We start from the raw sequence: 24,408 nt of genomic DNA, 5'->3' as shown, positions 1-24,408 counted from the left end.
ACAGGTTGAATTTAGGCTTCTATGATCAGCGAACATAAACAGAAGCTCAACCGTACTTGCTTTAATGCACGAGAACAAACCTCATTGGTTCTTGCGGAAGCTCAAATGTGCTGCATAACACACGAGAATGAACCTCATTGGTTTGCGCACGTCAAATGAAAATGCTTGGGCTTCAGTTTACCATAACTAATGTGTGCGTTGATGGATGTTAATGTGAATAAAAGCTGTTCATCATATAAAGCGATTGAGTCTCTTCAGAAAATTTGGACTAAACAGCTCAATTCATTTGGATTAGTTTTATGATCTCTATATGAACTTTTTGAAGCTTTCAAAGTGGTAGTTGCGTAGCTGTCTATGGAGGAACAAATCTCTCAGATTTCATTAAAAATATCTTCATTTGTGTTCCAATTTTTTTTTTTTTTTCATTTTTGGGTGAACTAACCCTTTAACTTAGAAGCTTTGTGTTCCCAGTGTACAAGCAATCTACTCCCTATCTGCACATCCAGAGCAGCTCCTGGTGGGATTTCAAATAGCTTGTCAAACATCTGGACTATGTAGCAAGAGCATATCATCTGGTTTCTCTAGCATTAAAGAGGCTAAACTGGACCTGTGTGGTGCTAAATGCAATTTACCTACTTGAAAATTTAACTACAATCTTATTCTCTCAAATTCTAGGAAATGTATTAATAAATACATCATAATACCTAAAATTTAATTTAATTAAAGTGGAATGAGATACCTCATTTTCCTTCATTAAAAAACACACTCCTCTAGGAAAGCATTTTGGGTAATTAGAAGCAAAATTAGTGAGAATGAGTTAAAGACCAATTTTGATTGACATGCAAGTTTGACTTGGCTACAATCAGTCATTCCAGGCTAAATATCCCTAATTGAAAGTCCCATGCTGAAAGCATAATCCTCCAAAAATAATATCTTAAATATGGACTATTTACACAATTCGCCCAGAAAGAGTGAATTAGTGAGACTGATGGGCTGTTTCTGTGCTAGCTCACATAATGGGTATTAACAGTAGTAATTGCATTTGTTTAGCTGGCCGACTGCATTGGGGAGGAACAAATTAAAGAAATTAGAACAACAGATGTTGTACCATTTTGCTATTTGACAGTATTTTATGTTTTGAGTACAAGGAGTGGGAAAAAAAAAATGAAGTAGTGCTTGTCAAGGGGTCAGATTCTGTTTTTAAGAGCTCGCACCAACACAGGAAGCTCTGGGAAGAATGCTCAAGGTGGCGGGAAAGTGTAGCGTGACCCATCCCAAAACAGAACATCTTCCTTTTCCTGCCGTTAAGTGTCCTTATATCCCTTCTCCAAACTTAGAACTCCCCTTTTCCTTCATTTTCCTCATGCCAAGGCCTTGGGACATCCAAACATGGACAGTGCTGCTGAGATAAGGTGTGGCTGTCTTATATATAGGCAGAGCACTTCAGGGCCTCTTTGAGGGAGTTATGGGCAAACATCAGTTTATAGACTGCTAGATAAACATCCACATATTTAGGGCTACACAGACCTTCTCACATTTCCTGGGTCAGAGTCCTGGTGCAAAATGTCACTATGCCTTCAATTTGCTGGATTAAATTAATCATGGTGGTACAACCTTGGACTGTTAATATTGTTACTGTAAGGGGACAAATAATTGAGCAAAACATGTAAAATAATAACATAATGAGTTCATAATCCACAGCGTAGTCTTATTTTATGGATTGAAGTGTTTAGTGTGATTTTCCAGCCCCAGGCGAGGGGCTGAAAAAGTGGGATTTGTAATATAGCTGACAAAAAAGAAAGTTGTTCCAGAAGCAAAGCATTTTTAAAAAAGACTACCAAGAAAAAAAAAAAATTCCTTTAGAATAAACTGCACCATTCAATTGTTTACAATAAGATCAGGAACGTGTATTAGAAAAGTAAAATGGGATAACATGGTGACTTCAGTCGTGACATGAGGCAAGAAAACCATGATTGGCCAGACTAAATCATTGGATATGAGCCACATGGAGTTTTTTCTTTCCGGGAGTATTTGGCTATATATATATGTGTGTTTCGGAGAGAGAAAGTGAGAAATGACCTCAGGGAAGGAGGTTTGTGACCCAGAGATCGTTTGTCAATGGGTCCACGTGTTGCCTGTGTGGCCATTATTCCAAACAAAGAGACCCAACAGCCAAGCATGGCATAGAGCCAACACACTGTACTGAAACCTCTCCTGTCTCCCCCTGCTGTTTCCCTCAAACACACACACACACACACACTTAAATGTACCATATGCACCAGCATCACACTGCCCTGCGGGCCCCACGCTCTCTTCCCACGTCCAGGTTTTTGTTCACGTTGAATGTCTAAAAATCTGGGATACAATCACAAGCTTTGTGAGACAGAACTAAAAATTTCCTTTGATTAAAATGAGAAAATGACATAGGCCTACACATGGAAAAAAAGATACAGCTGCTTGTATAGTAATAGATAAAAATAAATGAGAATGAAAAATCGATAAGAACCTTATACAGTGCCTCAGAGTAAAATGAAAGCAAAGAAAGTGCACTTCCATTTTTGGTTGTTTCTTTCCCATCCAGGCTCTTTCTGACTGAACCAAGAGCTGCTTTTGTTTATCAAAACCCTCATCTGTTTATTTTCCACTGCCTTTTGTGTTTAGCCCAACAGGTGCTGGAGCCTGGTGCTAAATAATAAAAAAAGCACCTTAGACAAAAAAAAAAAAAAAAGGACAATCAAAATGGGTATTTGCTTTTGGTCAGCACAGCTGCGTCCCATCACTAAAGTAACACAAGCCTGGATTCATGTCTTGTTTTATCTAGAGAGATTTATATTTTCAAAGAGATTACAAGCTGGTCTCAGCCAGTCAAATTGCAGAATAGCCGAGGTTTGTGTGAAAGCTGCCAATAAGACAAAGGAAATGTGGCGATTGGCAGCCAAGCAGGTGCAGGGTAATTAGAGGGGCAGCAGCTGCCACCGGTCACAGCCATCTTGGCACGAACGCTCTCGTCTTTGCCCCTCCCTTGCTTTTTCCATCCCCTTTCCTTTAAAGTCCCCCTGTAGTCAATAATTTATCCTTTAAAACTCATCTTTGATCACAAAAATGACATATATAAAGGGTTAGTTCACCCAAAAATGAAAATAATGTAATTTATTACTCACCTGAATGTCGTTCCACACCCATAAGACCTTCATTAAGCCTAGGAACACAAATTAAGATATTTTAGTTGAAATCTGATGGCTCAGTGAGGCTTCCATAGCCAGCGATGCCATTTCCTCTCTCAAGATCCATAAAGATACTAAAAACATATTTAAATCAGTTCATGTGAGTACAGTGGTTCAATATTAATATTATAAAGCGACGAGAATATTTTTGGCGCACCAAAAAAACAAAATAACGACTTATTTAGTGATGGCCGATTTCAAAACACTGCTTCAGAGCATTATGAATATTTTGTGTCAAATCATGATTCGGATCGCGTGTCAAAACGCTGAAATCACGTGACTTTGGCACGCCGAACAGCTGATTCGACACACTGATTCATTTATGAACCGATGCTTCCTGAATCAGTGTTTTGAAATCAGCCATCACTAAATAAGTCGTTATTTTGTTTTTTTGGTGCACCAAAAATATTCTCGTCGCTTTATAATATTAATATTGAACCACTGTACTCGCATGAACTGATTTAAATATGTTTTTAGTACATTAATGGATCTTGAGAGAGGAAATGGCATTTCTGGCTATGCAGGCCTCACGGAGCCATCGTATTTCAACTAAAATATCTTAATTTGTGTTCTGAAAATTAACGCAGGTCTTACGGGTGCAGAACGGCATAAGGGTGAGTAATAAATGACATTATTTTCATTTTTGGGTGAATTAACCCTTTAAATGTTTTTTTCCTGTGAAAAAAAATCTTCATGCCTTAAAATAGTGTGAATGTAACTCCGAGTCCACTTGCCTGGCAAAGCCAGACTGATATATCTTCTACAAGATATATCAGTCTGGTCAGTCCACCCTCCGTCGCGATTCGAGTCAACTCCAAACTGTACCGTGCAATCAGATTCATTTTTTTCAATGACGCAAACAGTGTCACTCTAGTGCGGTGAAAGTCCCTTCAATATGAACAAACTCTGCAAATTGTATTGTTGGACACATAACAGTAATTAATATGATTAGCCTTTTGCTCTATGTTATCAAACAGCTAATAATGTATTGCTAACGTTACACGACTCCCTTAGCCTACTTCAGAGCGCGATAGTTAATGATATGCTAAAGCCCGCTGGCACATTGACGTGGTTGGTTACAAGGTAGTTTGTGACATCAGAAACACCAGCGATTTCAAACAGAGTTTTTGAAACTGCCTTTAGATCACTCCAGGTTTAAAGAGAAATACTCAGAAATGGTATTGACTTATGAATTTGCACATGGTTTGTCTTAAAGCATATTAAAAACAGAACATAGACATAAACAACATTAAAAACTTACTTTTCACCACTTCCCATGCTTCCCAGTCAGAGCATGCACGAACCCTGGAGTTGATGTCTGTGCTTCCTTGGAGTGGCCAGCAAGTTCATTCAGTAATTAGTGCTCACTTGTTCGCTTAAATGGAGAATATCACATGGAAACTGTAAGCAAGCTTCAGGCATTCTAACGCATCCTTTTGAAGAGTCTGTTGATGAATGTTCAGAGCAGACAGATTTAAGCCAATTTTATCTGATGTCCTGTCATGACTGACAAAGACAATTTGTGTCTCATCTATATAAAAACCACATTGACAACTAGAGTCAAGAACTCAGCGTCCTATAGACCATGTTATGTGCTTCTGCAAACTGCCAAGATTTGATGCTCATAGACTGTGTTCACAGAAACAAAAAGAAAACATTATATTATCAAATGAATATTAAATATATTAAAAAACTTGAAACCCTTACAACTCGCCTCGACTGGATTAAACAGGCCATTAGATGGCAATGAAACTAGAATATTTTGAGTAATTTCATTGCGTTAAATATTTTTTAATGATACCAGCTGGCACAGTAAATTTGGCAGTCATAAAATATTAAAACTACAATACTACTACTACTACAAAACACTAAAAATAAACTAAATCCTAACAATGATATAGTGAAAACTAATATTGAACTGTCATTCTGAAAATAAAAGAAAAAATCAAAACCATAAAAAACCCTGTATGATCGTCATCTTTAATATTTATCTTAGTCACTATGTTTGCAGGCATTTTTCACTGCTATCATGAGAACAAAAAAAGGGGCTTGACTTTAGTTATTCATTAATCCAGACAGTAATCAAAACACTACTGTGAGCAAGACAATTCAAGTGGCATGTTAGGAAATATTATTATCAATCCTAAACACTGACTGTGTGAATCTAGCCATTGTCACTGTAAATATGATTATATCAATGCATTTCTGTGTGAAAGTGTCTATTTTGCACATCTGTTATCAGTCAGAATCCTGAGACAGATCCCATTTTAGTATAATCCCACTAACATTGAGAACAGCTATGGGGAAAAAAGATAGGAACATGAAGAGACAGGGATGAGATAGCGAGAGAGAGGCAGGGATGAACATCATAAAAATAGCCGGATAGCATCCATCCAAAACTATTCAATACAATTTTTGCTCAAAAAAGGGGTCAAACTCATTGCTTGTATATATCTCTGTCCACTTCTTTTTTTCCCCTCTTATTTGATTTGACCAGAAAGAAGAGTCATGTCTGTTCAAACTAGATTTTAGGTTTGCGTCAGTACCTCCAGGTCTAGGGAGGTTGGCCACTGAAGCCTGGATTAATCCTATTTACAGCATGGCTTTACTCTAATGAACCTGATCTAAGAGACACACTCCAGCCGGACCCCCTGTGGTGATGTCATTATCCGGTTCTCTGCCCAATCCAACTGGGTGGGTTCAGATGTGTGTGGATTTTAATTGTGCATTTAAAGTGCTAGTTCATCCAGAAATTAAATGCTGCCATCATTTACTCACCCTCATGTCAGTCCAAACCCCTATGAATCTGAGAACAACAATTTTTATTTTATTTAAAAAAAATTCTAAAGAAAGACCAGGATTTCATAAAATGAAACCTGGCAGTTACCACACTGTAAACAATTATTTTCATGATTTGTAATCACATTTTTTTTTTTTTTCTTTTGTCAAATCAACTGATGATTAATTTGGTTCAGATAACATAACATTTTGAGTTTCTGTTGATTAAACCAATTGCCTTCATTGTATTAACTCAAATTTTTAATTTCAATGAACTCAAAATGTTAAGGCAACCAGGTAACTAACTTTAAGTTAAACCAATTATTTTTATTTATTTATTTATTTATTTTTTACATTGCAGGAGCTTTGAAGCTTACTGATGGATAAAAAGGCACCAAATCATTAATGCCAATTCCTTTATGTGGCAAGTTTAAATATGTGCAATTGAGAATAAGATTTGAGAGCTACGACAGAGGGCAAAGAGCTTGACAGCACCTGATTACCATATACTTTTGCTAAATGAGAAAGAGCAGCTTGAACATTCTTCAAAAGCATTTTTCTGGAGAAAGGAATAGGCTTGTATCAACAGAGGCGAGTAAATAATTTTCATTTTAGTTATTGGGTAAATTATTCTTTTACTCAAATGAGGCAAAGAAGGTATACAGTGGCATGAAAAAGTATGTGAACCCCTTGCAGAATCTGTGAAAATGAGAATTATTTTAATAAAATAAGAGGGATAATAAAAAATACATGTTATTTTTTGTTTAGTACTGTCCTGAGTAAGATATTTTACATAAAAGATGTTTGCATTTAGTTCACAAGACAAAACAATAGCTGAATTTATTAAAATAACCCCATTCATAAGTATGTGAACCATTGATTCTCAATACTGTATGATTTTGAGATCTGTGTTTTCATACTGAGGACAACTGAGGGACTCAAACTCAACTATTAAAAAAGGTTCAAACATTCACTGATGCTCCAGAAGGAAACACGATGCATTAAGAGTCGGGGTGTGAAAACTTTTTAACAGGATGAAGATGTCACATTTTTTCTTATTTTGTTTAAATATCATTGTTTTTCATTTAGTACTGCCCTTCAGAAGCAACAGAAGACACTTGCATGTTTCCCGGAAGAAAAATTAAGTACAATTTACCTTGATAGTTGAATTCAAAAGTTTTCACCCCTCGGCTCTTAATGCATCGTGTTTCCTTCTGGAGCACGAATGAATGTTTGAACCTTTTTTAATAGTTGAGTTTGAGTCCCTCAGTTGTCCTCAGTGTGAAAAGATGAATCTCAAAATCATACAGTCACTGCTGAAAAGGGTTCAAATATGCAAAAATGCTTGAAAACTGATGAATTTGCAGGAGCTGGAGGATTTTTCTGAAGAACAGAGCTCAGTTTAACTGCTCAGGACAAACAAGAGACTCATGAACAACCATCACAAAACATAAAAACAGTCGTGGATCATCAGGTAACCACACACAGTATTGAGAAACAATGGTTCACATACTTATGAATGGGGTTATTTTAATAAATTCAGCTATTGTTTTGTCTTGTGAACTAAATGGAAACATCTTTTATGTAAAATATCTTACTCAAGACAGTACTAAACAAAAAATAACATGTATTTTTTATTATCCCTCTTATTTTATTAAAATAATTCTCATTTTCACAGATTCTGCAAGGGGTTCACATACTTTTTCATGCCACTGTATATATATAAAATTTGTTTTGCCACCAGAATATTTGGGAGGAATTTGATACTGCTCTTATATTAATGATTTCTTTGTTATCTCCAGTGATTTTTTTTTCCCCTCTTTCCCATAAATGACTTTAAAGTTTAAATTGATCCCCATCTCGCCTTTAAAAAAAACTGTTACAGTTAGTGCCCCTGGGCCATCCCCACGCTCTCCTTAGGAGTGTTTAATATTTCACTAATTAGCACAGACACTCTTTTCAAGACACTTTGAAGCTCCCAGAAAAGTGTCTTTAAAAGGATCAATAAGGAAAATTAAGTCATATGATGGGACACTGATTTGCAGTTCAGAGCACCTCATGCAGCACTTCAACTAATTTGAAAACATAGTTTTTGATTTGCACACAGAAAATCTGCCTATGTACACAGATTCATTTATCTCAGAGCAATGTAATATTTGAGAGCCGATTATGGGATTCAGAAAGCTGCTAAATGGAAAACTTATTTTCATAAATATCCAAGTCAGACATTGTGATCATAATTAGGATGATCAGAAAATGGAGGTTATACTTTACATAAAAGGGACATATATGCATTAACATTAATGTTATAACATAAAAGGACAATGAACACTAACCAACATAAGGAACACAAGTAAAAGTGAACCTTAAATCATTACCAATGGAGATCTTGCTTTTTGTGTGCTACATAAAGTTGTACTTTATATAACAGCCTTGCTCAGCCTACACCCACGTCCAAACTATTGTAGTCAATTCTAATGTATTTCATTTAACCCTCTTTTATTTACTTACCCTATCTGAACTATGCAAGGATTTCAATGCTTTTATGATACTGTAATCATTTTCCCCCCAAAGTCATGTTAATAAGGCTTTGTTGACTCTTATTCTGAAAGATTTAGAAAGAAAAGCAATTGTGTCACAGATATTGCTTCATTCTAGCCTTGCATATTAGGAAATAATATTAGTCTTGACCTGTTAGCCTTGCATATTAGGGATTAAGCTTTAAGTAAGCCACTATCCATCTTTCATCCTGATGGAAATGAGTTACATCCTTATAGAGCTATATATAGAGGGTTGAAGAACCGTTTTCTTGATCTGTCTCTTTCGCTCTTTGCTGAGCCGCTCACACACACACACACACACACACACACTGTAACTGGGTCTAAGAGGGTTTATCTGAGACGAGAGCTAATCAACAGTCTCTGTGGGTCAATGTCGATATATAGAGGCAGACACAGGAAGAGAAATATAGGCAGAAGGAGTGAGAGACCCTCTGACCCTCTGGAGGCAAGGCCTCTCACTTTCTTTTTTATCTTGCTCTATCACACTACTTGACCTCCACCTTCTTTTCATCTTGAAGTCGCTTCCTTCTCTGTTTAACCATATGTTTCAACAGCAATGCTGTGAGGATGTCATTTTTTCACAATACAGTTTGTAAACAAATATTACACAGGGTAGAATGACATAACATTATGAAACTATTTAAATATGTAAAATATTTTTATATGGATATGGGGGGAAAAGCTAATTTCTGATGCTGATGTTTAAGCTATACATTCAAAATTCATTTCACTGAGTAGGTTTACTAATGTTCTCATTCTCTTAAAGAAAGTTAACAATGGTATGGCAAAACTGCTAATTTTAACAAGCTAATTAGCACTGGCAGCCAATTTTAGTGCTAATATTTTTGTCTGGGGTCTGACTGTCTTCGAATGCACAGATGAGGTCTATATACAGAGCACACTCCAGTGGGGCTATCTGTTACAAAAGGAGGCACGACAGTCTTCATCTTGTTTGAGTGCTGAGCTATGATAAGCTAAGCTAGCCTGCTTCTAAACTACTGTAATATGCTATTTTAGGCTACTAGGAATGGGGGATTTAATTTAGTGTACGCATAGCATGTTGCTAGCGCAGCATTTCATTCATATTTCACGCTATTTTAGGCAGGCGGGTGAGGAGCAGTGGGTATGTTGTGATTGCTGTACTATGCTAGCCTACTATTACATTACTATAAAGTTCTATTCCTGGTAGCTGGTTAAGTAACTGATATAAATGGTAAAGAATGTAAAGAGACACTCCCTGGCAGCCATTTTGGAAACAACTTTAGCTCTTTTGTAAAATAGTAATGCATTACATGTACGTTAACTGTCCAGAGATGTGAACAGTAACTAAGTCTCGAGTTAGATTTTTTTGTATGCTTGTATTAGCCTGTGCAGCATTTATTTTTTGGTAATAGTTGAAAAGCCAAAAGAAAAAAACAAAAGCTTGAAGTGGCCTCGCTGGTCTCCCAGCCTGGTCAAACTGGTGTTCAACTGGTTGCCCAGCTGTTCTCCCAGTCTGATTAGTTGACAAATGCCTGAAAACCCTCTAAAGAGCTTTTCACACTTGAAATAGTTAACCCTTGGTCATTCTAAACCCTGGGTAAAAGGAATCCTGGGTTATCTTTATTCAAGTTTCACACTGCTATACCCAGGGTTAACAGTTAAGCTGTAGTATTCATAAGCTGCCGTTTCACATTGCACATTCCTAAACCCTGGGTTAAAATCGTTATTTGCATATTTGTGGTGTCAGTGTTACTGACTGGACAAACGCAGCACATGACCTGTTTACATAAAGGCTCTAGCACCGTGCATCCTCAGTGCTGACTATATTATCTAGTTTTTTTCTGAATTAACCATAAAGGTATTGCATTTTCCATCGCCATTTTACATTTTTCCTATCATACACAGAAACGACTGTTTATATACATGACTGCCCAAAGCAGGGTTTCATAACCCCAGGTAAAAAGTGGTCTAAATTACAAGTGTGAAACGTTCCTTTATCCAGGGTTGAAAGCGGTTTTTAGAACGACGATAATCCGGGGTTAAGCGCGGTGTGAAAAGCCCTTTAAACTCAAGCTTGTTTCTCAAGCAAGGGACTGTGGCCCACTAGGGGGCCTCAGCAAACAGCCAGGGGGGACCCAATATGTCTTAATATTATTTAAATTTAGTTATATTAATAATCTTAATATGTAAAACTCTAATAAAAAAAAAAAAGAGAGATGTATGACAATAAACTTACATTACGTTTTTGAATTTATTCATTTTTATTACAACAGAGGTACCAGAGGGACATATATGTTTAGATAGGAGGGCCTTGAAATATTGTCTTAGAAACAGGGGGTCCTTGAAGTCAAAAAGGTTGAGAACCGCTGCTGAACAACCTTAGGCGGGATATATCTTTTTGTCTTTTTTCAGACTGTGATATCGGCCAGTGTTTATTCAATAGTTGAACCTATAGATAATCGACAAAGCCATACTGTATAAAACAAATAGCTAATCTGACAAACTCTGTATCTCACCTCTGTCCCACAGACAGTGAAGTCGTCCCTCCAGACCTTCTCCGCCCACGATCCTTCACCACAGTACGTGGATCCACCTCTTTACGGCGTGAAGTAGACACCTCCCGCCTGTCCGTCAGTCTTTGCGATCTTAACCTGCCACAAGATGATGCCAGGCTTCGACTCCCTCCCGCTCCTGTTGCCTGTCCCATTCCTCAAAATTCCATGAACTCCCAGCAGTCCTCACTGCTTCCTCACACCTTGGAATGTGATCTACGCTTCCACCAGCTCCGAGGTGCCCACATCAAAACCCTTAATGAACAGACCGTGGCACGATCCGAACACAACCGTGACGAACGCACACTAGTCTTCACGGATCGCCCGCTGCGAATTGGCGAAACCATCTTCATCAAAGTCATTAAGTCCAGCCCTGCTCGATCTGGTTCTCTTTCATACGGTGTGACATCATGTGACCCAGCAGTCCTTCGCCCGAGTGACCTTCCTTACAATCCTGAAGCACTGGTTGACCGTAAGGAATTCTGGGCGGTGTGCAGGGTGCCTACTGCTTTGCAGAGTGGTGATATACTGGGCTTCCTGGTCACACAGGAAGGGGAAGTAATTCTGAGTCATAATGGCACCAATGTGGGGATGCAGGTGTGTGTGGACAACTCACGACCACTCTGGATGTTCTTTGGACTGCATGGTGCTGTCACACAGCTGAGGATTCTAGGTAAGCATACAAAATCCTTTACAATGCATTGCATTATCCAGATGTGTTAGTCCGACTTCCACAAAACAAACTGGTATGAATTCAGTTGGACTAAAGCTTTTATTACCCAGAATTACCCATTTAGTCCAACTGAAATTGGCTTTTAAAATACGAATAAAAACTCACATTCAGGTGTGGAATGCCATTTTTCACAAATCGATTATTTTGGGTAATATCAAGTCCTGTCCTTCTTTTATTTATAGTTACATATTTTACCCAAGGAGGGCTCCAATATACTTTATTAAAAAATACATTTATAAGTATAACTGCAAGTAGCAATTCTTAGGGCCAAGCACAACAGAGGCAAAATGAGGAGCAACACAGACATGGCATGGAGCATCAATACCAACTGTAAAATGATCAATTTTAGACATTTTTACATAATTTTAGGCAAAATGGTTAAAAAAACATAAAAACAATAACTTTTTATATGATTTAATTGCTTGTCACATTTTACCAAAAGGTGGCGCTGTCACTGAATTGATGTGTTATTGTCAATGTGGCATAACAATTACACACAGAGTTTGGTGTCAATATGCAAAACCATTTGAGAGTTACAGCTTTGAATCTTTTTTTTGTCGTTTTGCAATTAAAATGACGGCAATAGCAGCTGAGACGAAGACACTGCATGGCAATTTTGAAGTCAATCAGACCAATGGTACTGTAGTAAGAACCAATTTCACATTTTGTTCAATTATAGCACCACCAAGTGGTGCAGTCCCACTGCTTTTTTGTGTGGCAAATTTGTTGAAAATACCTAATTTCGTTTAGGAGTTACAGACATTTATATTTATGATATAAATTACCCACATCTGACTTTGAGTGCATTTTTTTTGCCACTTACAAAATTTTGACATTTGATCTCAAGCATTTAGTCTTTTCTTACGGTGGTTTCGTCTCCATCGGAATAGCAGTTTCGAAGATATTCACGAAAGTTTTTTAAATGCTAAACCACAACGTCAGACAAATCATTAGGCGAAATGTAGCATGTTTGGTATCGTTGGACTCTGCGAGTATTCAGGAATCTAAAGAGATGACTCCCGTGAAAATACATCAGCCACATCCAATGTTATAAGCATGTCTCTTTTTTTTTCTCGACCCCAAAATTTTCAGATTACATCTGGGCATAGTGCCAATGACCCATACTAATTTTCATAACGATATGCTAATGCGTTTATAAAATACAGCATTTTACTTAAAATTCAAAATGGGCAATGCCCAAAATGGGAAAAGTAGATATCATTCGTATCGGCATGTTGCCCCAAATCTAACAAAACATTTATGATTTTTGGGCTAACCCTTCAGAAGTTCTAAGCAAAAAAGATATTTTTCATATCTCCTGACCAGTAGGTGGTGCTGGTCTTGGTATATCATCACAAGCATGACCTGAGACGATATGCAGCATTTCGGAAATGCTGCATATCGTCTCAGGTCATGCTTGTGATGATATACCAAGACTTGTCTTAATATGTTAACGCGTTGCGGAGATAAAGCCTCACGTCCATTTTCATCTAATTCGTTTGTGTGTTTTTCGAGAATGGTTAAGTTTATCAAAAAGCTTTTAATATCTTATTGCCAGCTTGGTCTGAAGATGATCTGAGCCAATTTTGGTGAAAATTGAACGAACCGTCAAAATGGCGAGAACAATCAATCAATTCGAATCAGAGGAAAAAATCATTTTGTTTCTAGCCCTTACAGTTTAAAAGTTATTAGCACAAATGCAACTGCAAATTTGGACAGTTGGTGGCAATAGAGCAATTGAGTGAGAGACTCCAAAATTGCTGGAGTTAATGTTCAGACTGTCCTCTATCTGTGTGCCAAATTTCATAATTTGCCTGCAAGCGGTTCTATGGGCTTCCATAGACTTCAAGAGCAGAAGAAGAAGAAGAATAGGAACACTAACAATTACAGTAGGTGTCTATGGACCTTCAATGCTTGGCCCGTAAAGATAAGAACATCAGCGGATACAATAGGTGCCTAGTATGCACTTTCAGGGCTTGGCCCATAATAATCTTTAAAAGATTGTAATATATACAATTAAAGAACTTTATAAAACTGTGCTGTTGCTATTGTGGGTATCGACATATTAATTTCAATTTCATTTCAAATTTGTTCATTTGATTTGAATCACTTCATTTTTGTTGATAGATAAACAATTCAGAAGCACTCCAGTAACCTTTCAGAACACCAGACAGTGCTCCAGGTCTCACCCACACACCTGTGACACAGACACACTCTCAGTAAAGTTTGAACTAAAAAAAGTACTGTATATCCACATAGACAGCTAAAGTCAGGAAGTATTACAGGAGTATGTGTGGGAGGGGTATGACCCCTGTTAGCTTTGTATGCACTCTCCAAGATGTCTGTGTCGCTGGAAGCACATTCCCCTCCCTCTCCACGCTGCACCAACGCACTCACCCCATCTCATTAGCATGCAGTGAAGAAAAGAAAATGAGAACGTGAAGAGGAGAGTGGGCGATTCACACTTCATTTGAGAGCATTCATTTGAGAACATTTCTCTCGTTTACATCTCTTCTCTCCATTTCGCATTCCAATTTCCCCTCTTAGCATAATGTTTTTGTTCTTTCAAGATTCAAGGTTCAAAACGTCATTGTAATAAAAATGTAGTTGTTAGAAAATTGTTTCATTGTGCTTATTCAACAGTAATGGCAGCAGGAATATAGAATAAAAGACATGAAATATGAGGAAATCTGAATGAAATACCAGAGCTTGCAAGGCTGCAAAAGAATAGTTTTATGTAATCTTAGGTTTTAGGTTCTGTGTAAATATTAATCCATATAGCATTGGTTTTGAAAAAAAAAAAAAAAAAAACAACAGACAGCAGAAGGATACTAGAGATTTGAAAGTAGCAACTGCTGTGTTCCCATAGACAATGGTTATCATAAAACTATGCTTAAAGGGTTAGTTCACCATCATGTGGTTCCACACCCGTAAAACCTTCGTTCATCTTCGGAACACAAATTAAGATATTTTTGATAAAATCCGATGGCTCAGTGAGGCCTCCATTGCCAGCAAGATAGTTAACACATTCAGATGCCCAGAAAGGTACTAAAAAAGATCATGTGCCTACAGTGGTTCAACCGTAATATTATGAAGCGAAGAGAATACTTTTTGCGTGCCGAAAAACAAAATAATGACTTTATTTAACAATATCTAGTGATGGGCGATTTCAAAACACTGCTTCATGAAGCTTTACAAATCTTTTGTTTCAAATCAGTGGTATATGAAATATACTTGTTCTGGAATCAGTGTGAATGTGATTAAGGTAATTAAGGTCTGTTCATTTTTCTCTACCAAACCACTTCTATACTGAATGCAGTGCACTGCCCTCAGTAATTTCAGTTCGAGACCCCTAATGTAGAACATATGTGAAGACATATGCAGCTCACACCTTTACTGTGAATAAACTGAACTATTTGACAGATGAATGATGCGACTGTTTATACCACGCAAGCTGGTTTAGTCAGTACCTCTTTGGTATTCAAAATATAGAAAAGACTTTCTGCCATGTTGACACATAGTGCTCATTTTACACATGGCAAAGGGCTTTAAAGAGGGCTGACTTTCTCTAATAGGTTTTTTGAAGTCTCTCCCTCTACGGGTGGAGGTTAGAGAGACTCAGCTGTTCTTGTGTCTCTGTTAATCTAGTAGAGATGCTGTTGAAGAGGCCTGGCCCTTGTCATCCAGGGCCAGTTGCTGAGGCCTAGTGAAGGGGATTTATGATGCGTCTATGTGTGGAATGACAGGAAGCTGGAATGGCATGTCAGGCTCACAAAGGATCATGCTCAGTGGACCCCATCCCATATATAACCCCTCACCCTGACTCCATCTCAATAGAGGATCACACTGTAGGACTTACGTACTGTATGCAAACATACGAGCAAAGAAGACACACGGACCTAAGACAGAACCTTGGGGAATCCCATTATTATTATTAACTCTAATACTGTCATCGATCTCATCCAGAGTAAATGCACACCAACACACACAGATATATAGACTAACCTCAGAGAGAGTGCATTCATGGGTTTTTGGTCAGCTTAGTTTTAGTTCAGCCAATTCTCCCTCTCATATACACACATATATATCAGAAGATCCAGCGTACAAGAAATGAGGTCAGTTCAACTGAATTCAGTCTAAGCTCTAAAGACTACATTAAAATGCCCTGAAATCCTACCATGGACACTATTAGGGATGGAAATTGAGTCTGGTTCAGATTCATATTCCAATGTATGACTTTTTAAATGATTCTTTTAACCATTCTATTAGAACAGACCACCAACCCTCCAATAATTGTTCATATACACTCATATATACTCTAAAACAATCCTTATCAACAGATTTTAATGTTTCTTCATATTAAAGTACGATTTAATACAAAAAAAACGATACAGTATGTATCATTTGTTATATGAACAACCAATCAGTAAATAGGCTGAATTTATTTGCGGTTCAGTGAATAAGTCAATAACTGCTCCAAATGATTGTTCTATTCTATTGTTTTGGTCGCCTGGGTGTCAGATCTGTTAACGAATCTCAGGCCAGCATGGTCTTTAAAGGTGTCAGATTCAGATTCCGTCCTGAGCTCCAGCAGCCAGAACAATGTACTGAGACTAGTGAAGCAAACACCCCCAATAGCATCTACAAATGCAGCACCTGTGCAGTATTACAGTATGTATTATGTAGTTCTGCGAAAAGGGTGACACCGTTTCAATAACAGCTTACTTGATAAGTTTCTGATATAGGCTACAGCTTAGTGTCTCATATGGTTTGCACCCAAAAAAAAGTGTTTCAGTCTGAGGCGGTAAACCCACTGTTCACTGACTATGTGATGTATATCACACACAAAAAAAATAAAAAAATGTAATTTTTTAATCTCCAATCCAATTGGTTTTACACAATATCTGGAAGTCAGAAAGCACAGGTCTGCAGGTACAAAGTTGTATTTTAAATTACAGGGTTGTGACAATTACGGCTTCAGGGAAAGATCTAATGAGTGAAGTGTGGAATGTTTGTGCCATGAAATTTTTTTTTTGTGTGTGTGTGTGCAGAATCCATTGTTTGTTGAACTGAAAGGAATCATATTAAACAGTCTGTCACCTGCTCATATCTACTATGTTCATATTCAGGCTCTACTTTCTTGGGTGATGCTCGTGACCCGTCCAGTCCCGGCTCGCCCTCCGCCTCGCCCCTCTCCCCCTCAGGCCTGTGTGGTGGAAGCCCAGAGCCCAGTTTAAACGAACGCGGCTGTCCTGCTGCCTTCTGCAGCTCCACTGAAGGTCTGCTTGTTTTTCCATATATATTTATAATATTTCAAAATTGTTAATTCTAAATATTATGATAAAAAATTGCATTGTATGTTCCCACCCAAAGCTTTCTTATAGCTTCAGAAGACTTGGATTATAGTGCACAATTCATATAGACCAATTTTATGGCTCAATTGCGCCTGGAGCAACTACTTCAATTATAAATGTATATACATGGTAATCACTTACTTTCCTGTCTTTCTCTGTCACAGGAACGACACCCAACTCACCCGTCAGTCTCCCCAAATCACCCACTTTCCCATCATCCTCAGGCTCATGGCTGGATGAGTGCTCTATCTGCTATGAAAACACAGTGGACACCGTCATCTACGCCTGTGGACACATGTGTCTCTGCTACACCTGCGGCCTCCGCCTCAAAAAAATGGCCAACGCTAGCTGTCCTATCTGTAGGAGAGCTATCAAAGACATTATAAAGACCTACCGGAGCACTTAGGGGGGCCCTGTTACCCCCCCAAACCCCATGTCACATAAGGGCCATTAAGGATCTCTAATAGATCTCTGTTTCAAGAGAGGGTTGGTGTCACAGTTCAGGGACTTTCTCTGGCACTGCATGGGTCTCCGTTCCCATGGCGATGACTTTTGAACCCTTGAACCTTCAAGGCTCAGGCATCCATTCGCAAAGGTCTTTTGTATTTCATGCTCAAGTCTCTGTTGCTATGGTAACCAGTGATGTTGCTGATCCTCAGGAGCATCTGGCTTTTCAACCGATGTAAGACAAAAATCATAGACAGTATCTCATTGAATTCAGGACATTTCAGGTGATACAGGAGATTCAAGGTTGCACATCTCCCATTTCTTTTACCCTCTCTGTGAGCCATAATAGACTGCAGTAATCTCATTCATAGCATCGCTGAATATCCTTAAAAGCTGGAATCATATTCAATAGAGTGTTACAGTCTCTTACTTTTTCTTCTGCTGTCCTCAGAGCTAGTCAGACCAGCTAAGGCACTTTCACTGATGAAATTCGTACAAAAATGTCTCAGTGTTTCACAATTTTTGTCTGTGCTGGGCTGAGACAGAGATAGGAATACAGATATAAAGGTACAGTGCTTCTTTTTTTTTTTCATACCTCACCATTTCATGCTAGTTGTGTAACCGACAGCTTGTCCTTATTATGTGCTCTGAAGTGAGCTGATCTGGAGGTCTTTGTGCATTGATGACTATTTGATCATGTGTTTCGTAATGTAATCTGAAGCTTTGGTAGGTAGCAGGTAAAATCAGCTAATGGTCTGCTATAATTTTGCTTATGCGTGTGTTCAACAAGCAGGACGTTGTGATGGAGTTAAAGAGAAATAATTTGTTATAACAATACACAGGAATGATTAACCAATGAGTCATGTGGCAGATTGTTATATAACAACTCATTTCTGGACAAAAGAAGACTAATATTGGATATTTTAATTCATCCAACGGTGCTAGGAAGTGTAATTGCCACAGAGAAGTGCGGTTAAAATAGAGCACCTCACCCCACGACCCTAAAACATGTTGGCCTAATCAAACCTTGATTTACTGTGAACTTGTTCTCGACTGCGAACACGCAAGCTTTGGGTTTTCTGTAAAAGCAATTGCAATGTTGCCATGGAGAGCAAAATCTAGGAAGAAGGAAAACAGCCTTGAGGCATTAACCAATGAAAGAGTCATTTGTGGTCAGAGGATATTTGATTTGCACAGTTAATCCATATTTCTCCCATCCCCCCAGAGCTGACAGTTTCTGTAGGCCAAAAATGGTGTGGATGGGGATAATAGTGAGCGTAGGCCACTGATGAAATAACAAACTGATTCAAATGGAATATGTCAAGAAAACTGGTGAAAAAAAGCCATAAGTCTGGCTCATCTTGCCCCCCCAAAGCCACATTGATGTTAAAAGTAACATTTGACAGTAGATTACTCTTTTAGACCTTTACAAACATGTTCTTGAGGTTATTGAAGGATAATTATATAGAAAGTCCTGCTGCTGTAAGATATAGTTGACTGGGAATGTTCCAGGAAACAGGAGAACATCTAGGATTGTCACTGAGAGGTGAATTTTATCTCATTTTGAACCTGATATCCTGATATCTGAAGAACCTCTATCCTTAAAGGTGAACCGAAAGCTGTTAAGAACGTGTCTGTGTCATATTACGCCCCAACTGTCATGAAAAATTACACTGCAAAAATATATTCATTTTTATAATAAGCTTGTTTTCTTTATGCAAAACTTCCTAACAATTTCCCCGCCAGCGTTTTTTTTAAAATTGTTTTCACAAAAATTTCATGGTCCCCAGAATATTTTGTTTGAATATCTAAATATGCAATATATCAAAAGAAAGAAAAAAGTTTCAATTTGGGTAAGTTTCATAAAAAAAAAACAACGTTTTGAACAAAAAGCATAAGCAATGCTTCTATCTTTTGTTCCTGCTTCTTTTTTGCCTGTGTTTTGATCCGGAGATTCTCTACTCTTTCAGAAAATGTGTAATAGCGCCCCCTTCCATATAACAGTCAAAATACAGAAAGCCGGAAAATTCCGTTAACGGCGGGGAAAAGGTTAATGATCTTGAACAATTTAGAAATGTGGCATGACCATGTTTTTATGAGATTGGGAAGGTTAGATATCTTAATTTTCGATCTTTGGTTATAGATCTCCTATGAACATCACTTATCCCATGATCCACATTAAATTCTGGACTCACCCCCTGGTTTCACAGACAAGGCTTAAGCCTGGTCTTCGACTAAAATTTGTGTTTGAGCTGTTTTAACTGAAAGCAACTTGCACTGGCATATCTTATAATATGTCGGTGCCATTGTTTTGTCTCAAGATGCACACTAGTAATGTTTTTTCTAAGGCATGTTTATAAAAGATACTTAAAACTAAGGCTTAATCTAAGCCCTGTCTGTGGAACCAGGCCTCATGCAGTGCTTTTCAGAAATCCAGATCACATTTTGCAATTTATGGCAAATGAGGACACAATTATGTGCATTTGTGTGTGCGTGTGGATGTTAAAGCAGCTCAAGAGAAATATCAGTGAACTACAATGGACTGCAGGTTAATATTGTTCATAACTAGCCAGTTAGCTTGTGTAAAGCATTCGTGATGACTGGCGCTTAAATTCATGCTGCTATTATTAGTATTAGCCAGCTCTCCTACAGGCAATGCTAACTCCGTGTCGAGAAAATACCCTGTCACTCTTGACGGGATATTCTCTTAAAGAGTTTTACTCTATTGTTTGAAGTGGTGATTCACTTTTGAATGTTAATTTATGTTAATTAGAGGAATCTATTAGAATAGCTGTATCTGAGGTGTTGCTATAGCGCTTTGTTTTAATTATTTTATTTTTCTCTTTTTGAATTATTGGACCGAAATTTATGATTGTATAGTTTGCTTGTCAATCCTCTGTGGTTTATACAGCAATGTATTTCTTGAATTTTGTGCTGGCTTTCTTGTATTCAAGCTATACTGAACAGTACACAAATCAGGGGCTTAGCAGTAAACAATCACAACCAACTTTTTGTTGGGAGCGCAGGATAAACTTAAGATTATGTACACTCCCTTTTATATCAGGTGTTTTATGATTTCATTGGCAATACATTTTGTTCTGAGGTGTCTATGGTGAAATTTTACTGGTCTGAACTTGATTAAAGTTCATGCGGTTCTGAAAATGTCCTGGAGGCCTAATATTTCTGTTGAGATCTTTTGTTAAGATTTTTGGAAAACTTGAGAAAATTGACTGAAGTTTTTATTTAAAACAAACAAACAAAAACAAAAACGGCACTTTTTTCTGTAAATTTCAGTCGCTTTTTAAGATCAATATTCCCCCAAATTTATTTTTCCCTAGTTTTGTATTTCTCTAATGGTGTCTTTTGCACAGTTTAGGGTGTAATATAAGGGCAATCTTTGTGTTTCTGTCACTTTATAAAATTTGATTGTAGGTTGTTGTTTTTTTTTTTGGACATCATTTTTATGTTGATATTTGGACAAATTGAAGCTAATCCTGTTTGAACAAGTGTACTAATCTTACCCCACATTTCTATCATTTAATGCTTGTATGAAATCGAATGGGATATTTATTTTCCATTTGCGCTACTCACACATTGTTTTTCTGAGGATCTACAGAGGGACATGCAGTCCTTACAGACGCGGCACCATTGGATTTGATTTTGATTGTTGTCGACCCTGTAATGTACTTTATTTACCACGCGTAGAGTATGATGTGTGTTGCAGATTCTGTGGTAAATGTAATTTTCCTTATTTAGTTTTCCTCTTTTGGAATTATTTTTTAAATCAAAGAAAGTTAGATATAACGAAAACAGCCATATTCGCACATTGGCCAATAATTCTGTTTCAGAGCAACAAAAAAAAAGTCTTTGATGTTTTGTGAAGTAACCACAAATGGGATCAGGGATTGCATAAATTATTACCCCAACCTTAAATAATACTGATCAAATCTGAATATTTTTTCAATAGTGATGATGACAGAAGACTTTTTTTTATCTTATATATATACATGTTTAAAAAAAACAAAAAGATCGGAATTGCTTTTCTTTATCCTATATTGCTGTGTCCTGTTCGGCATTTATGACCAGTGTGTTTCGTTCACTCATTACCCATTGGTGAACAGTGGGACCAAACTAATATTGATTCAAAAAAGTATGATTCCCTATTCCCAGGGTTTATTCAAGGGCTGTGTTAAATGAATCATTGATTCATAGAGTCCATGAGGTTAGTAGTGATTTAGTCACAAGAAATGGCTCGGCTTATTGTGGCATTCAATTTTTGACTCAAACCCATGTTCAGATTTTTTTTTCTTCTTAATGTTTGTGATCAGTTTAAGCTTTGTTTTGTCTGAGTCAAAGATGACTGTGTCAATAAACTTTGCAGATGCATTTCAGCAAGTGGTGTGTTTATTCTGTGCCGTCTTAGTTCAAATATATGTTAAAACATAATTAATTATTTATACTACTGAGACCCAAGTATAGACTTTTGTCCACTGGACATATATTTTAACAAATTTCTCTGAAAACATACGTTTCATCCACAGTCTGGGCTTTTCAGGGATACCAAATGTTTGGAGGTTTCATCATGACAACTCCCTCTCCTTGGTCTTTAAAAATGACTGACATTGATTGAATGATCAAATTTAGCATTCTTATGGAAATATTTTGTAATTATAATTTAAAGGTGCCCTCGAATGAAAAATTGAATTTATCTCGGCATAGTTAAATAACAAGAGTTCAGTACATGGAAATGACATGCAGTGAGTCTCAAACTCCATTGTTTCCTCCTTCTTATATAAATCTCATTTGTTTAAAAGATCTCTGAAGAACAGGCGAATCTCAAAGTAACACCGACTGTTACATAACAGTCAGGATCATTAATATGTACGCCCCCAATATTTGCATATGTCAGCCCATGATCGAGGCATTACACAAGGGCAGCCAGTATTAACGTCTGGATGTGCACAGCTAAATCATCAGACTAGGTAAGCAAACAAGAACAACAGCGAAAAATGGCAGATGGAGCAATAATAACTGACATGATCCATGATAACATGATATTTTTAGTGATATTTGTAAATTGTCTTTCTAAATGTTTCGTTAGCATGTTGCTAATTTACTGTTAAATGTGGTTAAAGTTACCATCGTTTCTTAATGTATTCACAGAGACAAGAGCCGTCGCTATTTTCATTTTTAAACACTTTCAGTCTGTATAATTCATAAACACAACTTCATTCTTTATAATTCTCTCCAACAGTGTAGCATTAGCCGTTAGCCACGGAGCATAGCCTCAAATCCATTCAGAATCAAATGTAAACAATATAACAGTATACGATACAAACTTTGTTTATGCTGTTAAAGGCAAGCGCGAGCTCCGTGGGCGGGGAGCGTAAGCATTTAAAGGGGCCGCGTGCTGAATCGGCTCATAGTTAATGATGCCCCAAAATAGGCAGTTAAAAAAATGAATTAAAAAAAATCTATGGGATATTTTGAGCTGAAACTTCACAGACACATTCAGGGGACACCGTAGACTTATATTACATCTTTTTTTTTAAAAGTTCTAGGGCACCTTTAAATATGACTAATTTTCAAATTGTTTATCACAAACCAACATCTCAGGAAATTGTTGTGGGGTTTCAAATCAGAATACATGTTTCTGTTACGAAAACAAGACGTCGATTTCATATATATCCACTGTAGAGGACACCAGGAATTTTGAGTATATCAGGCATTTTGGGAGACACAAGTGAACAGGCAAAGAAATTATAAATCAATATTTATTCTATGAAATATTAGATATTCTTATGAAGAAGAAAAAAATCCATTGTTTTTGACGTGTCATTTCATGCAGTCCTGATGTCCAGCAGACACCCAACACATGAATAAAATATCTTTATTTCCCCATTTGTTTCTTATGCTCCAAACAATGTAATTACAATAAAAAAAAAACTGTATTTACAAAAAAAAAAAAACTCAGGTCATGTCACTCTTGATTAATTGATCTTCAAGTGCATATCATTTTATACATCTATAATACAAAATAATGTCAAATGCTTCGACTAGACTTCCTAAAAAGTGATTACTAACTTACAGCATCTGACCAAGAATCAATTCAAAATTAAGTTTGGAAATATACAGTATGAAACATGATGGCAACCTGACCCCGGATTAGACGTTAAAGGTGGATTGTAACAGGAGGCCTGCTTGATATGCCTGAGATCAGAGGTGTGCCGATGAAGGATGAAAGGTTTCTTTGAAGCTGAGAGGAGGATGAAGATCTCCCCTCATGGTTAAGGGTACATGTTTCTGAGACCCACTGTGAACACGCTCATTTTCATCTGGATTTAGTCATTTGACAAGATGGTTCAAGCCTGCTTAAGGCTGCCCCCTAATGGACAAAAATACGTGTATCCTGTTCTATTTTCCTAATCAAACCTATTGTCCTTCCTGTGACGGTTGTGACAGCGTTTACAAACAATTAGAAATAATTTCACTTTTCACATATCTTCAAATAGCTATTACAACTCTATGGTCCAGCACAATGCCTAAAAAGACCACAGGCAATGCTTCTCAAAAGCTGCACAGAACGTGTGCCTAACCAGTCCTTCTGTTATGGCACTACAGCTTTACCTCATAACCGTGTTCGTTTTCATCTTAAAATTGTATACTGGTCAAATATTTATTCTTATACTAAAATCATTATGTTTCAAAGAATAAATCAACTGAAAGGAAAATTCTGTCATTACTTACTGTCAAGGCAATACCTGAAGAATATCCAAG

At 37.3% G+C, this 24,408-nt stretch overlaps 1 protein-coding gene across 2 annotated transcripts in view; it reads left to right on the top strand.

Annotated features, from left to right (window-relative positions):
* The window catches only part of neurl1aa (neuralized E3 ubiquitin protein ligase 1Aa), an 88,174-nt gene extending 66,169 nt beyond the window's left edge, over positions 1-22,005 (top strand). For both annotated transcript variants that reach the window (XM_067404816.1, XM_067404817.1), the window contains exons 4-6: positions 11,075-11,770; positions 16,960-17,109; positions 17,349-22,005. In XM_067404816.1, the coding sequence (XP_067260917.1) occupies positions 11,075-11,770; positions 16,960-17,109; positions 17,349-17,590 (1,088 nt within the window). In that variant the 3' untranslated portion in view covers positions 17,591-22,005. The remainder of the gene's footprint in view (positions 1-11,074; positions 11,771-16,959; positions 17,110-17,348) is intronic.
* Positions 22,006-24,408: the final 2,403 nt, after the last annotated feature.

This window comes from Chanodichthys erythropterus, chromosome 12, assembly GCF_024489055.1.
Source record: "Chanodichthys erythropterus isolate Z2021 chromosome 12, ASM2448905v1, whole genome shotgun sequence".
NCBI lineage: Eukaryota > Metazoa > Chordata > Actinopteri > Cypriniformes > Xenocyprididae > Chanodichthys > Chanodichthys erythropterus.
Note: the sequence above shows the minus strand (reverse complement) of the source record. Positions and strands in the feature narration are given on the sequence as shown.